This window comes from Salmo salar, chromosome ssa02, assembly GCF_905237065.1.
Source record: "Salmo salar chromosome ssa02, Ssal_v3.1, whole genome shotgun sequence".
Lineage (NCBI taxonomy): Eukaryota > Metazoa > Chordata > Actinopteri > Salmoniformes > Salmonidae > Salmo > Salmo salar.
This window is the reverse complement of record NC_059443.1, coordinates 67,554,025-67,569,024: the sequence shown is the minus strand read 5'-3', so window position 1 is coordinate 67,569,024 and position 15,000 is coordinate 67,554,025. Positions and strand designations below refer to the sequence as shown.

Here is a 15,000-nt window from a genome sequence, read left to right as displayed (position 1 = left end):
CTCATGACGTTTGGGAACTACGTTCTCTTCAACCTGCTGGTGGCCATCTTGGTAGAGGGATTTCAGGCTGAGGTAAGAGTTTGAGCTTCTTTTGGGTGGGGGGGATTAACATACTTTAAACCAATGACATGGCATAGATCTTTTGATGTAGCATCCATGTTCTTCCTCCTCTCTCCCTCCCACTCTTCGTCCATTCCTCACCCTTTCTCTCTTGCTCTCCCTCCCCCTCTTTCTCTCTCTCTTCCTCTCTCTCTCTTCCTGTCTTTCTCTCTCCTTCACTCCCTCCCTCTTTTTCGATCTCTCTCTTCCTCTCTCTCTATCTCTCCATCAGGGAGATGCTAATCGCTCCTATTCAGAGGATGACAGTTCCCCCTCTAACTTTGACGAGAGTGAGAAGCTTAATGATTCTCTCAAACTGTCTGGTGAGTCTTCATATACTTCATTCACAATATATTGCTGTGGTTTGGATGGTAACATTCACAGTATAATGCTGTGGTTTGGATGGTAACATTCACAGTATAATGCTGTGGTTTGGATGGTAACATTCACAATACAATGCTGTGGTTTGGATGGTAACATTCACAATACAATGCTGTGGTTTGGATGGTAACATTCAGAATACAACGCCTGTACAATCGTTTCTAGGATAGGACAAAGCAGAGCATGTTTTATGCTCATGTTTCAAGGATGTTATACACAACAAATGAAAAGGCGTGGGGGTATAGCATCCTTGAAACCATTGTACATGGACTAGGTATTCAGTCACAGACAAAATAAGGTGGTTCCCAAGACAACTATTGAATTCTGGATGGGATTCATACCAAAGTATAGTCATGCAGTGAGGAGTTATAGTGCACAGAGTGCTGAAATAGACAGGGACACATATGGAGACAGGAAGGGGTGTTTTGGGGTCATTCTGGGTAGCACTTAGTGTTCTCTACAAACACACACACACACACACACACACACACACACACACACACACTTCCGACCCCCACCCACCCACCCACCCACACCAACTCTTCCTCACAGTCTCCCACTTCCATTACAGATGTCCTCACCTTATTTGAACCAAGGCAGCTTCAAGCTCTCCTCAGACTGAGTGAAAGAGAAAAGAGAGTAAGACTACGTGTTCTAATCCTAACTCTGACCCTGGTTTAGCCAACCAGCTCACACAGCCCCCTAAGCTCAGCCAGGAACACTATTAGGTCATCTAAGACCTGGAGAACACACATCATCAACACTGTAACTCTATCATTAGAACTCCATCCTGCTAGGTCTAACATATGTTCTGTAAGGCCTGACCTCCATAGAGTACCACAGTCATAATACCCAGAAAACCTGGCGGTCAAACAAGGAAACGGTTCCAATAGTTTTTCCACCATTCATTTTTCCCATAGGGGATTTTAGAAACACTTACAATAAGGGCTGTGTTTCATGTAGGCTTACCCTGGCATGACGTTTTAATAACCATAGAAATCTGTGTCGGACAAGGTGACTCTTATCAATATATTCGTCTGTATTTACCCCCCAAAAATGAAATGCGAATTAGCTGCTAATGTGGCTATCATAAAGAAGTACAAATGCAGTGATGATCTGGACGAGACTGCCGAATCGAGGCAAAGGTAAGAATCTCTGGATTAACTATCTAATGTTAGCTACATTTAGTGATTAATAAATTGGCATCATTTCTTTAAATGTACCTGTTAGCAAAGGTGCCAGCTATAGATGAAGTGCAGGAGCTTGCAGGGATTTGTAGTCTTGTCGTATTACTTTGATGCTAATTAGAACTTTCAGAGTAAATAGAGAGTAAATAGAGACTAATATATTGATAAAAGTCGCCTTGTCCGAGAGATGGGTAAGCCTACATGGGTAAGCCTACACAAAACACAGCCCTTATTTGAATTGTTTCTAAAATCCCCTATGAGAGAAATGAATGGTGGAAAAATGATTGGAACCATTTCCCTGTTTGACTGCTAAGTTTTATGGGTATTATGACACCTCCACTGTGGGGCTTTATGTGAGGTGTCAGACCTAGTATTCCTGTTGTGGATAACTCTGTTCTGTGTCTCCTTGGGTTGTTACATTATGGATGTCCACAGCTGTGGTTTAAAGACTGGAGAGTAGGAATCACGTGTGTTAATATTTGAATACTTCAAACAAGTGGTACTGTCTGGGGGTATATGAGGAGTTAGGAAACACTACAAGTGGAACTGTCGGGGGGTATATGAGGATTTAGGAAACACTACAAGTGGAACTGTCTGGGGGTATATGAGGATTTAGGAAACACTACAAGTGGAACTGTCTGGGGGTATGTGAGGATTTAGGAAACACTACAAGTGGAACTGTCTGGGGGTATATGAGGATTTAGGAAACACTACAAGTGGAACTGTCTGGGGGTATATGAGGATTTAGGAAACACTACAAGTGGAACTGTCTGGGGGTATATGAGGATTTAGGAAACACTACAAGTGGAACTGTCTGGGGGTATATGAGGATTTAGGAAACACTACAAGTGGAACTGTCTGGGGGTATGTGAGGATTTAGGAAACACTACAAGTGGAACTGTCTGGGGGTATATGAGGATTTAGGAAACACTACAAGTGGAACTGTCTGGGGGTATGTGAGGATTTAGGAAACACTACAAGTGGAACTGTCTGGGGGTATATGAGGATTTAGGAAACACTACAAGTGGAACTGTCTGGGGGTATATGAGGATTTAGGAAACACTACAAGTGGAACTGTCTGGGGGTATGTGAGGATTTAGGAAACACTACAAGTGGAACTGTCTGGGGGTATATGAGGATTTAGGAAACACTACAAGTGGTACTGTCTGGGGGTATGTGAGGATTTAGGAAACACTACAAGTGGAACTGTCTGGGGGTATGTGAGGATTTAGGAAACACTACAAGTGGAACTGTCTGGGGGTATATGAGGATTTAGGAAACACTACAAGTGGAACTGTCTGGGGGTATATGAGGATTTAGGAAACACTACAAGTGGAACTGTCTGGGGGTATATGAGGATTTAGGAAACACTACAAGGGCTGTTTAGAGACACAATGTAATTATGTATATAAAGCTCTGTCCTTCTTCTTCTTCTTTGCCCCTTTAGATCCTAAAATCTGCACTTTGACCCCTAACGGGCACCTGGAGTTGACCACATTGACCCCAGTGATGACCCCCAGGGGGTCGTACCCCACTGACAGGCTGACCTATGCCCTGGGGTCACGGAAGAGCAGCGTTATGAGTCTGGGCAAGGCCAACCTGGAGCAGAGGAGATCATTCTCTCTGGTGAGATGTAACACACACACACACACGCGCACACACACACACACACGCGCACACACACGCGCACACACACACACACACACACACACACACACACACACACACACACACACACACACACACACACTCAACCATTAAACCAGAAGTTCTCAGTGTAAATACTCTTAATCCTTTCACGCGTGAGTTCCAAATATCTCTAACGGTCGCCCCAGCATGAGTTTTTTTATGCACGTGATGTTCGAACGTTCTCTCCATTCCAGAATGTGATTGTTACATAAACAACAACACTGAATGGCTCAGAGTGGGAGTGAGAGGTTACCGTGATTGACTGCCTAAACGCGCCATTTGTATCAATAAATCACTATCATAAAATGTTTTGTGTGGTATTATTGATATATTTAGTATTTTATTTACGTTTTTCAATTACCCGTGATAAATCATGCGTTCCGATTTTTGCATAAATTGTAATGGGCGCATAGTATGTGTGTAAAATAATGTTTTGAAGGTTGTACTGATTATGATGAGCTAAGCTTATTCCAGCTATGTGTATGGAGCCATGTTTGTTGACATACAATGCATTCTGGGTTTCACGTAATCGTCTGTTTGACCAAAGATGTTATAACAAAATGAGGTGAGTAAGAGTTAACTCCTTTTTTGAGGACTTCCGGAAATGAATGGTGGGATGTGACAGTAGATGACACACCCCTTCAACATGCAAACAAACAGACCAAACTCATCTTGTCTTCTCTTATTATCTTTGGTTTCTGTGAGGAAAAAATGCATGGCTGCGTGCTGAAACTAATCGACGGATTACTTTCAATTTCTAGAAAGTGTTTTACCTAATTATTTCGATCAATGGTGAGCTCACCCGTGATGTGATTAATTATACATAGTAATTGCTATTAGCTAATTCATATTGTAGTTTATGTCAGCCGAGAGTTAGAAAATATGACTGCTTGTGTTGGGTCAATCTTTCCTCAGCGCTAGGATTAATGTAGCCTACATTTTTCCGGTTTGGATGATTGTGTTGTGCTATAGATACTTCTGTCAATATCTGAACATTGCATCCAAAAATAAACTGCTCACATTCTGGACATAACTTTGTAAGGACTGTGTTTGTGTAAATAGTTTCTGAAAAAAGTGTGGCCAGCTCAAATGCCGATCGTTGCGTCATTCGAAACTGTCCGTTCTAAACGAGCGTTCTAAATGAGTGTTCTAATCACACGGGGTGTGATCGTACGCTTCAGGGACCACTGTAGAACGATCACACCCCGTGTGATGGTACGTGTGAAAGGGTTAATAGAACACTTGCCCTAATAGCAACACTTAGCATATCGTAAATATAACAGCTATTCTTTAACCTGTTAGGGCTAGGGGGCAGCATTGACACGGCTGGATAAAAAACATACCCGATTTAATCTGGTTACCACTCCTACTCAGTAACTAGAATATGCATATACTTATTACATATGGATAGAAAACACCCTAAATTTTCTAAAACTGTTTGAATGGTGTCTGTGAGTATAACAGAACTCAAATGGCAGGTCAAAACCTGAGAGATTCCTTTACAGGAAGTGGCCTGTCTGACCATTTCTGGAACTTCTTTGCCATCTCTATCATTTACTAAGGATCTCTGCTCTAACGTGACACTTCCCACGTCGTCCATAGGCTCTCATAGCCCGGGAAAAAAGAGAATGTCGTCATTCCAGCCCCAGGCTGAAACACATTATCGCCTTTCTCAAGTGGCCCATCAAGAGACACTAGCTTATGCGCGTGACCCCGACCGCCCCCGCCTTTGGGATTTTTTCCTCTGTTTGCCGAAAAGGAGATTCCCTGTCGGAATTTTACCGCTTTTCTACGAGAGAAAAATGACGTAAAAATTGATTTTAAACAGCGGTTGACATGCTTCGACGAACGGCAATTGAATACTTTGAATTTTATTGTCAGGAATTGCGCCAAGCGCTGCGACACTTCTTTACTATTTCGGATAGTGTCTGGAACGCACGAACAAAACGCCGCTATTCGGATATAACGATGGATTATTTTGGACCAAACCAACATTTGTTATTGAAGTAGACGTCCTGGGTGTGCATTCTGACGAAGACAACAAAAGGTAATGACATTTTTATAATAGTAAATATGATTATGGTGAGTGCTAAACTTGCCGGGTGTCTAAATAGCGAGCCCGTGATGCCTGGGCTATATACTTAGAATATTGCAAAATGTGCTTTCACCAAAAAGCTATTTTAAAATCGGACATATCGAGTGCATAGAGGAGGTCTGTATCTATAATTCTTAAAATAATTGTTATGCTTTTTGTGAACGTTTATCGTGAGTAATTTAGTAAAATGTTAGCGAATTCCCCGTAAGTTGGGGGGTATGCTAGTTCTGAACGTCACATGCTAATGTAAAAAGCTGGTTTTTGATATAAATATGAACTTGATTGAACAAAACATGCATGTATTGTATAACATAATGTCCTAGGGTTGTCATCTGATGAAGATCATCAAAGGTGAGTGCTGCATTTAGCTGTCTTCTGGGTTTTGGTGACATTATATGCTGGCTTGAAAAATGGGTGTCTGATTATTTCTGGCTTGGTACTCTGCTGACATAATCTAATGTTTTGCTTTCGTTGTAAAGCCTTTTTGAAATCGGACAGTGTGGTTAGATTAACGAGAGTCTTATCTTTAAATGGCTGTAAAATAGTCATATGTTTGAGAAATTGAAGTAATAGGATTTTGAAGATTTTGAAAATCGCGCCACAGGCTGGCAGTGGATGTTACGTAGGTGGGACGAATTCGTCCCGCCGGTCACATAGAGGTTAAATGTCCACAGTCTATGATTTCCTAGACCCAGACTATGGACAAGTTGCATTACACAAATTACACACAACACGCCACATAATGGTAGTTATCAAGGGTCTGCTTAGCCACTAGTCAGCTGCAGACTAGTCCGGATGGAGTCTTCAATTCGATAAACATTCCCCACGACGGGGGAGATTCTGATCACGATGTTCCCAGTTCAGGAGCTCCCTCGACTCCATGCATCTGTCTGTCGAGCCGAAGCCTGCCTTTGGTTGATTGAGCCTGGCTCAGTTCCCGGGATTCCAGTCGCCATGGCAACCACCGTTAATTAAGCGAGAGAGAGAATGAGAGCGACAAGAGAGAGAGAGCTAGAGAGAGAGAAAGAGAAGAGAGTGAAAGAGAGAGGAAGAGAGAGAGAGAGAGAGAAAGAGAGAGAGAGAGAGAGAGAGAGAGGATTATGTATAGTTTAGTGACATCCTTGTCTTCATTGTCACATGTCAATAACAATGTAAGACATCTTTGCTGAAGGCCTCCACAATCATTGTATACTCCACTGCCTGGGGGTAAAAGTTAACATGAATGTGTCCCCTACCAGTAGCTTGAGAGAGTTCCAAGTTAATTGTTTGATCACTGATGTCATTTTGAATTTACTCAATTTACCTGAAGAATCAAAAAACACATTTTTGTCTTTCTTCCAATTTGGTTTTTCCCTAATGTGTTGATGTATATCTGTTTAATGAGGTGAGACACATCTCACACAAAAAAGAAAGGGGGGTGGGACGAAATAAACGTTGCTGTGGCAACGGTGGTATAAATTCCTGCGGTATATAGCTGTGAATAAGACTGTGATTGTCGTCACAGGGACGATTCCAGAAGTAAACCATGTAATTTTCCTGACAGAGTGGCTATCACCTTCCAAGGCACCACACACTGTTTAGAACAATCAGTTCTCACTTGGTAAAGTTTCATTAGTGAAGATTCATTTGAACGTCGGCAGAAAAACAGTCTAGAAAGTAGATGTACAGTTGAAGTCGGAAGTTTACATACACCTTAGCCAAATACATTTAAACTCAGTTTTTCACAATTCCTGATATTTAATCCAGGTAAGAATTCCCTGTCTTAGGCCAGTTAGGATCACCACTTTATTTTAAGAATGTGAAATGTCAGAATAATAGTAGAGAGATTGATTATTTCAGCTTTTATTTCTTTCATCGCATTCCCAGGGGGTCAGAAGTTTACATACACTCAATTCGTATTTGTTAGCATTACCTTTATATTGTTTAACTTGGGTCAAACATTTCAGGTAGCTTTCCACAAGCTTCCCACAATAAGTTGGGTGAATTTTGGCCCATTCCTCCTGACAGAGCTGGTGTAACTGAGTCAGGTTTGTAGGCCTCCTTGCTCCTTGCAGTTCTGCCCACAAATTCTCTATGGGATTGAGGTCAGGGCTTTGTGATGGTCACTCCAATACCTTGACTTTGTTGTCCTTAAGCCATTTTGCCACAACTTTGGAAGTATGCTCTGGTCATTGTCCATTTGGAAGACCCATTTGTGACCAAGCTTTAACTTCCTGACTGATGTCTTGAGATGTTGCTTCAATATAGCCACATAATTTTCCTTCCTCATGATGATAGTCCCGTGTGGCTCAGTTGGTAAAGCATGGTGTTTGCAACGCCAGGGTTGTGGGTTCGATTCCCACGGGGGACCAGTCCGGGGGGAAAAAAGAAAGAAAAAAAGCATGAAATGTATGCATTCACTACTTACTGTAAGTCACTCTGGATAAGAGCGTCTGCTAAATGACAAAAAAGCACCTGCAGCAAAGCACCTGCACAACAAGATGCTGCCACACCCGTGCTTTATGGTTGGGATGGTGTTCTTCGTCTTGCAAGCTTCTCCCTTTTTCCTCCAAACATAATGATGGTCATTATGGCCAAACAGTTCTATTTTTGTTTCATCAGACCAGAGGACATTTCTCCAAAAAGTACGCTCTTTGTCCCCATGTGCAGTTGCAAACCATAGTCTGGCTTTTTTATGGCGGTTTTGGAACAGTGGCTTCTTCCTTGCTGAGCGGCCTTTCAGGTTTTTTCGATATAGGACTCGTTTTACTGAGGATATAGATACTTTGGTACCTGTTTCCTCCAGCATCTTCACAAAGTCCTTTGCTGTTGTTCTGGGATTGATTTACAATTTTCGCACCAAAGTAAGTTCATCTATAGGAGACAGAATGTGTCTCCTTTCTGAGCAGTATGACAGCTGCGTGGTCCCATGGTGTTTATACTTGCGTACTATTGTTTGTACAGATGAACGTGGTACCTTCAGGCATTTGGAAATTGCTCCCAAGGATGAACCAGACTGTCTGAGGTCTTAGCTGATTTCTTTTGATTTTCCCATGTTGTCAAGCAAAGAGGCACTGAGTTTGAAGGTAGGCCTTGAAATATATCCACAGGTACACCTCCAATTGACTGAAATTATGTCAATTAGATTACCTGAAGCTTCTAAAGCCATGACATAATTCTCTGGAATTTTCCAAGCTGTTTAAAGGCACAGTCAACTTTGTGTATGTAAACTTCTGACCAACTGGAATTGTGATACAGTGAGTTATAAGTGAAATAATCTGTCTGTAAACAACTGTTGGAAAAATTACTTGTGTCATGCACAAGTAGATGTCCTAACCGACTTGCCAAAACTATAGTTTGTTAACAAGACATTTGTGGAGTGGTTGAAAACAAGTTTTAATGACTCCAACCTAAATGTATGTAAACTTCTGACTTCAACTGTATATACACTGCTCAAAAAATAAAGGGAACACTAAAATAACACATCCTAGATCTGAATGAATGAAATAATCTTCTTAAATACTTTTTTCTTTACATAGTTGAATGTGCTGACAACAAAATCACACAAAAATAATCAATGGAAATCCAATTTATCAACCCATGGAGTTCTGGATTTGGAGTCACACTCAAAATTAAAGTGGAAAACCACACTACAGGCTGATCCAACTTTGATGTAATGTCCTTAAAACAAGTCAAAATTAGGCTCAGTAGTGTGTGTGGCCTCCACGTGCCTGTATGACCTCCCTACAACGCCTGGGCATGCTCCTGATGAGGTGGCGGATGGTCTCCTGAGGGATCTCCTCCGAGACCTGGACTAAAGCATCCGCCAACTCCTGGACAGTCTGTGGTGCAACGTGACGTTGGTGGATGGAGTGGGACATGATGTCCCAGATGTGCTCAATTGGATTCAGGTCTGGGGAACGGGCGGGCCAGTCCATAGCATCAATGCCTTCCTCTTGCAGGAACTGCTGACACACTCCAGCCACATGAGGTCTAGCATTGTCTTGCATTAGGAGGAACCCAGGGCCAACCGCACCAGCATATGGTCTCACAAGGGGTCTGAGGATCTCATCTCGGTACCTAATGGCAGTCAGGCTACCTCTGGCGAGCACATGGAGGGCTGTGCGGCCCCCCAAAGAAATGCCACCCCACACCATGACTGACCCACCGCCAAACCAGTCATGCTAGAGGATGTTGCAGACAGTAGAACGTTCTCCACGGCGTCTCCAGACTCTGTCACGTCTGTCACGTGCTCAGTGTGAACCTGCTTTCATCTGTGAAGAGCACAGGGCGCCAGTGGCGAATTTGCCAATCTTGGTGTTCTCTGGCAAATGCCAAACATCCTGCACGGTGTTGGGCTGTAAGCACAACCCCCACCTGTGGACGTCGGGCCCTCATACCACCCTCATGGAGTCTGTTTCTGACCATATGAGCAGACACATGCACATTTGTGGCCTGCTGGAGGTCATTTTGCAGGGCTCTGGCAGTGCTCCTCCTGCTCCTCCTTGCACAAAGGCGGAGGTAGCGGTCCTGCTGCTGGGTTATTGCCCTCCTACGGCCTCCTCCACGTCTCCTGATGTACTGGCCTGTCTCCTGGTAGCGCCTCCATGCTCTGGACACTACGCTGACAGACACAGCAAACCTTCTTGCCACAGCTCGTATTGATGTGCCATCCTGGATGAGCTGCACTACCTGAGCCACTTGTGTGGGTTGTAGACTCCGTCTCATGCTACCATTAGAGTGAAAGCACCACCAGCATTCAAAAGTGACCAAAACATCAGCCAGGAAGCATAGGAACTTAGAAGTGGTCTGTGGTCACCACCTGCAGAACCACTCCTTTATTGGGGGTGTCTTGCTAATTGCCTATAATTTCCACCTGTTGTCTATTCCATTTGCACAACAGCATGTGAAATGTATTGTCAATCAGTGTTGCTTCCTAAGTGGACAGTTTGATTTCACAGAAGTGTGATTGACTTGGAGTTACATTGTGTTGTTTAAGTGTTCCCTTTATTTTTTTGAGCAGTGTATATACAATGAGTGTACAAAACATTGCTCTTTCTATGACACAGACTGTCCAGGTGAATCCAGGTGAAAGCTATGATCCCTTATTGATGTCACTTGTTAAATCCACTTCAATCAGTGCAGATGAAGGGGAGGAGACAGGTTAAAGAAGGATTTTTAAGCATTGAGACAATTGAGACGTGTGCCTTTCAGAGGGTGAATGGGCAAGACAACATATTGAAGTGCCTTTGAACAGGGTATGTTAGTAGGTGCCAGGTGCACCGCTTTGAGTGTGTCAAGAACTGCAACAGTTTCAGTTTTACAGTTTTACAGTTTCCTGTGTGTATCAAGAATGGTCCACCACCCAAAGGACATCCAGCCAACAGCAGGCCAGTGGTCAAAAACGGGTCATTGATGAAAGAGGACAAAGGAGGCTGACATGAAATGTGCAGAGCAACAGACGGGCCACAGTTAATCAACTGACAATTCAGTACAACATTGGTGCCCAAAGACCCATAAAATAATGCACAACTCGTCCCTTGACACGAATGCGGTATGGCAGCCGACGACCTTACGGAGTTCCACCTCTTTCAGTAAAAAAAAAAGAAATTGTGGTTGCAGTGGGCTAAAGAAGGAAAACACTGGACACTGGAGAACTGGAAAAACATTACCTGGTCTGATGAATCCTGGTTCTTGCTGTTTCACGCTGATGGGAGGACTAGGGTTTGGAGAGAACCATACATGCATCCATCATGCCACATGTCAACATTACAGGCTGGTGGTGGTGTGATGGGTGTGTTTTCATGGCACACATTGGGCCCCTTGATAAAAGTGGAGCAATGTTTGAATGCCACAGGATATCTGAACATCTTTGCCAATCAGGCGCATCCCTTAATGGCAGCAGTGTATCCATCTGTGAAATAATTTTTTTCAGCCGGGTAATGCCCCATGCCACAAGGCTAGGATTGTCCAGGAATGGTTCCACAACAGTGAATTCAGCTTACTGCAGTGGCCTGCCCAGTCACCAGATCTCAATCCAACTGAGCATCTGTGGGATGAGATGGAGCCAGCTATTCGGAGTAGAGATCCACTACCAGCCAACTTGACACAACTGTGGGATGCATTCGAGTCAACATGGCAGCTTGTAGAGTCCACGCCCCGACAAATTAAGTCTGAGGCCAAAAGGGGTCCGTAATGTTGTCTTTATGGTGTATATATGGTATATACATCATGTATTTACCAACGTATACATTTCAAACACCAGTTCATTTTCTCATGTCTTTTGTTGTCTTGGTTACAGCACCACGGCCGCAGTTCCCTGCACCACCATTGGGGTCGCCCTCCCCCTCCTCAGAGTGCATGGAACCGCAGGTAGATAGTTAGATCAATGGAATACTTGATTACTTCATGAATCATTTATTGATAATTAATGAATCAGTCATATTCTATTAATCCTTGTTAAATCATCAAAGTACCCTTCTTGATCCATAATTAATTGTGTAATACACTATTAATCTCAAGAACGTATCAATCCTTTATGAATCAGTTATAACTACTTTATGAACTCTTCATGTACCCACCACATTCTGCCTCCCCTCAGGTCCAGCTGGAACAGCCTGGGTTGTCCCTCCCGCGGGCTAGGGGGGATGGGAGCGGGTGTGGTGGGTGGAAGCCTCCGTGTCCGAAGCCCCCACTCCCTTTACCACTCGGCCGAGCAAGAGTTCCTCCTCTCCCCCGCTCTCCACCTCCCCCCTCACCACGCTCCCCCTCTCCCCCTCCTCTCACGACGCAATGCCATCCGGCACCGGGACCGCCGCGCTCTCTCCCTGGAGCTCCCAAATATGCTCCAGGTCCCCGGGGGACCTCCGCCTCGCCCTAACCCCAGGATGAGGAGTGTTTCTGGGGGAGGGAGCAGCGGCAGTGGGGGTATGGTAGTGGAGCACCATGATTGTAATGGGAAGGCTCCTAGTCCTATTGGTCTTACGGGTCCCCAGACTGCCAAACTCCTAGCAGAGGTCTTCCCTCAGCTGAACCTGGCCAAGGACAGATCGGACATGGATGAGGAGATAGACTATGTGAGTTTTACTGCAAGACTGGCTAGAACTGAATAGTCTAAGTTTACCCAGAGGGTATTTACTCGATGGAAAAATGTCCTTGACTGAAATGACTGCCAAGTCATTGTATCAAACATTACCACCAGAGGTGACATGAATGTCCTCCCATTTTGCTCTATTGCTAATACATTTCCTCTCTCCCTCTCTCTTTCTCTCCCTCTCTCTCTCTCTCTCTCTCTCTCTCTCTCTCTCTCTCTCTCTCTCCCTCTATCTCTCTCTCTCTCCTCCTCCTCTCTTTCTCCTCTAGAGTATGTGTTTCCGTATCCAGAAGATGATGGAGGTGTACAGGCCTGACTGGTGTGAGAAAAGAGAGGACTGGTCTGTCTACCTCTTCTCACCACAGAACAAGTATGTTACTCAGACAACACACTTAAAGACCTGTCTGTCTCTTGTTACCCAGACACACACAGAGACCTGTCTGTCTCTTGTTACCCAGACAACACACACAGAGACCTGTCTGTCTCTTGTTACCCAGACAACACACATAAAGACCTGTCTGTCTCTTGTTACCCAGACAACACACATAAAGACCTGTCTGTCTCTTGTTACCCAGACAACACACATAAAGACCTGTCTGTCTCTTGTTACCCAGACAACACACATAAAGACCTGTCTGTCTCTTGTTACCCAGACAACACACATAAAGACCTGTCTGTCTCTTGTTACCCAGACAACACACACATAAAGACCTGTCTGTCTCTTGTTACCCAGACACACACACACATAAAGACCTGTCTGTCTCATGTTACCCAGACAACACACACATAAAGACCTGTCTGTCTCTTGTTACCCAGACAACACACATAGAGACCTGTCTGTCTCTTGTTACCCAGACAACACACATAGAGAGCTGTCTGTCTCTTGTTACCCAGACAACACACACATAAAGACCTGTCTGTCTCTTGTTACCCAGACAACACACATAGAGACCTGTCTGTCTCTTGTTACCCAGACAACACACACATAGAGACCTGTCTGTCTCTTGTTACCCAGACAACACACATAAAGACCTGTCTGTCTCTTGTTACCCAGACAACACACATAGAGACCTGTCTGTCTCATGTTACCCAGACAACACACATAAAGACCTGTCTGTCTCTTGTTACCCAGACAACACACATAAAGACCTGTCTGTCTCTTGTTACCCAGACAACACACATAGAGACCTGTCTGTCTCATGTCAGCGTAGAATAAATGAGTGTATTTTAAATGACATGAATTGATTGTTAAATTGCCAAGTAGAGGAGAAAACCAGTATTTCTTCCAGGGTTTGTGATTAAATAGCCCTGATCGCATTTCATAGTTCTGAAAATTACGTCACCACAAGCAGCGCCGGAGATGTTGAGATTAGCGAGACCAAAAGTTGGGCCTCGCGCTTCAACGCTCTGAGTTGTTGTGGGAATTGACCCACTATGCTGTTTACTTTCTGCATCCACATCATATCGCTGAGTCTGCCTTTAAAGCTCTTATTTTGGTACAGTCCCCACCTCTATAGCGCTGCTACCTGACCCGAGCCCGACGGGCCCTGACATTATTCACAAACCATTTGCTCTGCTGCGCAGTACAGTTCTATCTGACTAAGATCATAACATGGTGTCAGGAGCGCTTCAAACTCCTCAGGTATAACACAGGAGAGATTATTTCACAGAAAAGCATCATGTTCCTTGAGTTTTGTCGGAGTTTAGAGTGAAGAAGGTAGCTTGCTGTTCTCTCATGTCTCGTCATTGAGCAGAGCAGCCCAAGCGCAGCCGTTGCTACGGATACTCCCAGACTCAGAGCTGCCATGATCAGAGTGCATGCAGAGTGAGCTGCGAGCAGGGAGCCAGTTACAGACAGAGAGGAGCAGCTAATGGAAGTTACGTCTGATTTAGGGCAGGGCCGGGCCTTAAATTTGGCAGAAGAAATAGGGCCTGGGTAGAGTAGGCTCTGAATGTCGCAGGCATGGGTATGGCTCGGGCTTAAAATCCAGGCCTGGACAGGGCTCTACCCACCACTACCCATTTCCTAGAAAGTGCTTTGACTTCGTAGCTGTACTATAACAGGTAGATTTACTACATTTCCAGAAAATCTATCTAACATTGAAGCGTATTATTTTTCAGACCCAGTAGAAAGTCCTGAGAATTCACAGCACTTTTAGTCCCAGGCTGTGTGTTGTTCTCCCGATTGGCTATCACCAGACTCCATTACATGCTGAGTACACTGGTGTCACACACACACACACACACACACACACACACACACACACACACACACACACACACACACACACACACACACACACACACACACACACACACACACACACACACACACACACACAGGAACGTCAGGGGCCCAAGGCTTGACTGATTGCACCTGCCACTGCTAAAACACAGCTCCAGGCTGTCATAAAGTGGCTTTCACAGGGAAGTGTGTGTGTGTGTGTGTGTGTGTGTGTGTGTGTGTGTGTGTGTGT

General features: G+C 44.3%; 1 protein-coding gene across 1 annotated transcript in view; it reads left to right on the top strand.

Moving 5' to 3' along the window:
* Window positions 1-15,000, top strand: part of LOC106590384 (voltage-dependent T-type calcium channel subunit alpha-1I) — a 142,568-nt gene that overhangs the window by 80,257 nt on the left and 47,311 nt on the right. Inside the window, exons 13-19 of the mRNA XM_045713267.1 lie at window positions 1-72; window positions 332-422; window positions 3,115-3,293; window positions 11,732-11,802; window positions 12,032-12,092; window positions 12,282-12,506; window positions 12,793-12,893. The exon at window positions 1-72 is cut by the window's left edge and continues 84 nt beyond it. Of these exons, the coding sequence (XP_045569223.1) occupies window positions 1-72; window positions 332-422; window positions 3,115-3,293; window positions 11,732-11,802; window positions 12,032-12,092; window positions 12,282-12,506; window positions 12,793-12,893 (800 nt within the window). The remainder of the gene's footprint in view (window positions 73-331; window positions 423-3,114; window positions 3,294-11,731; window positions 11,803-12,031; window positions 12,093-12,281; window positions 12,507-12,792; window positions 12,894-15,000) is intronic.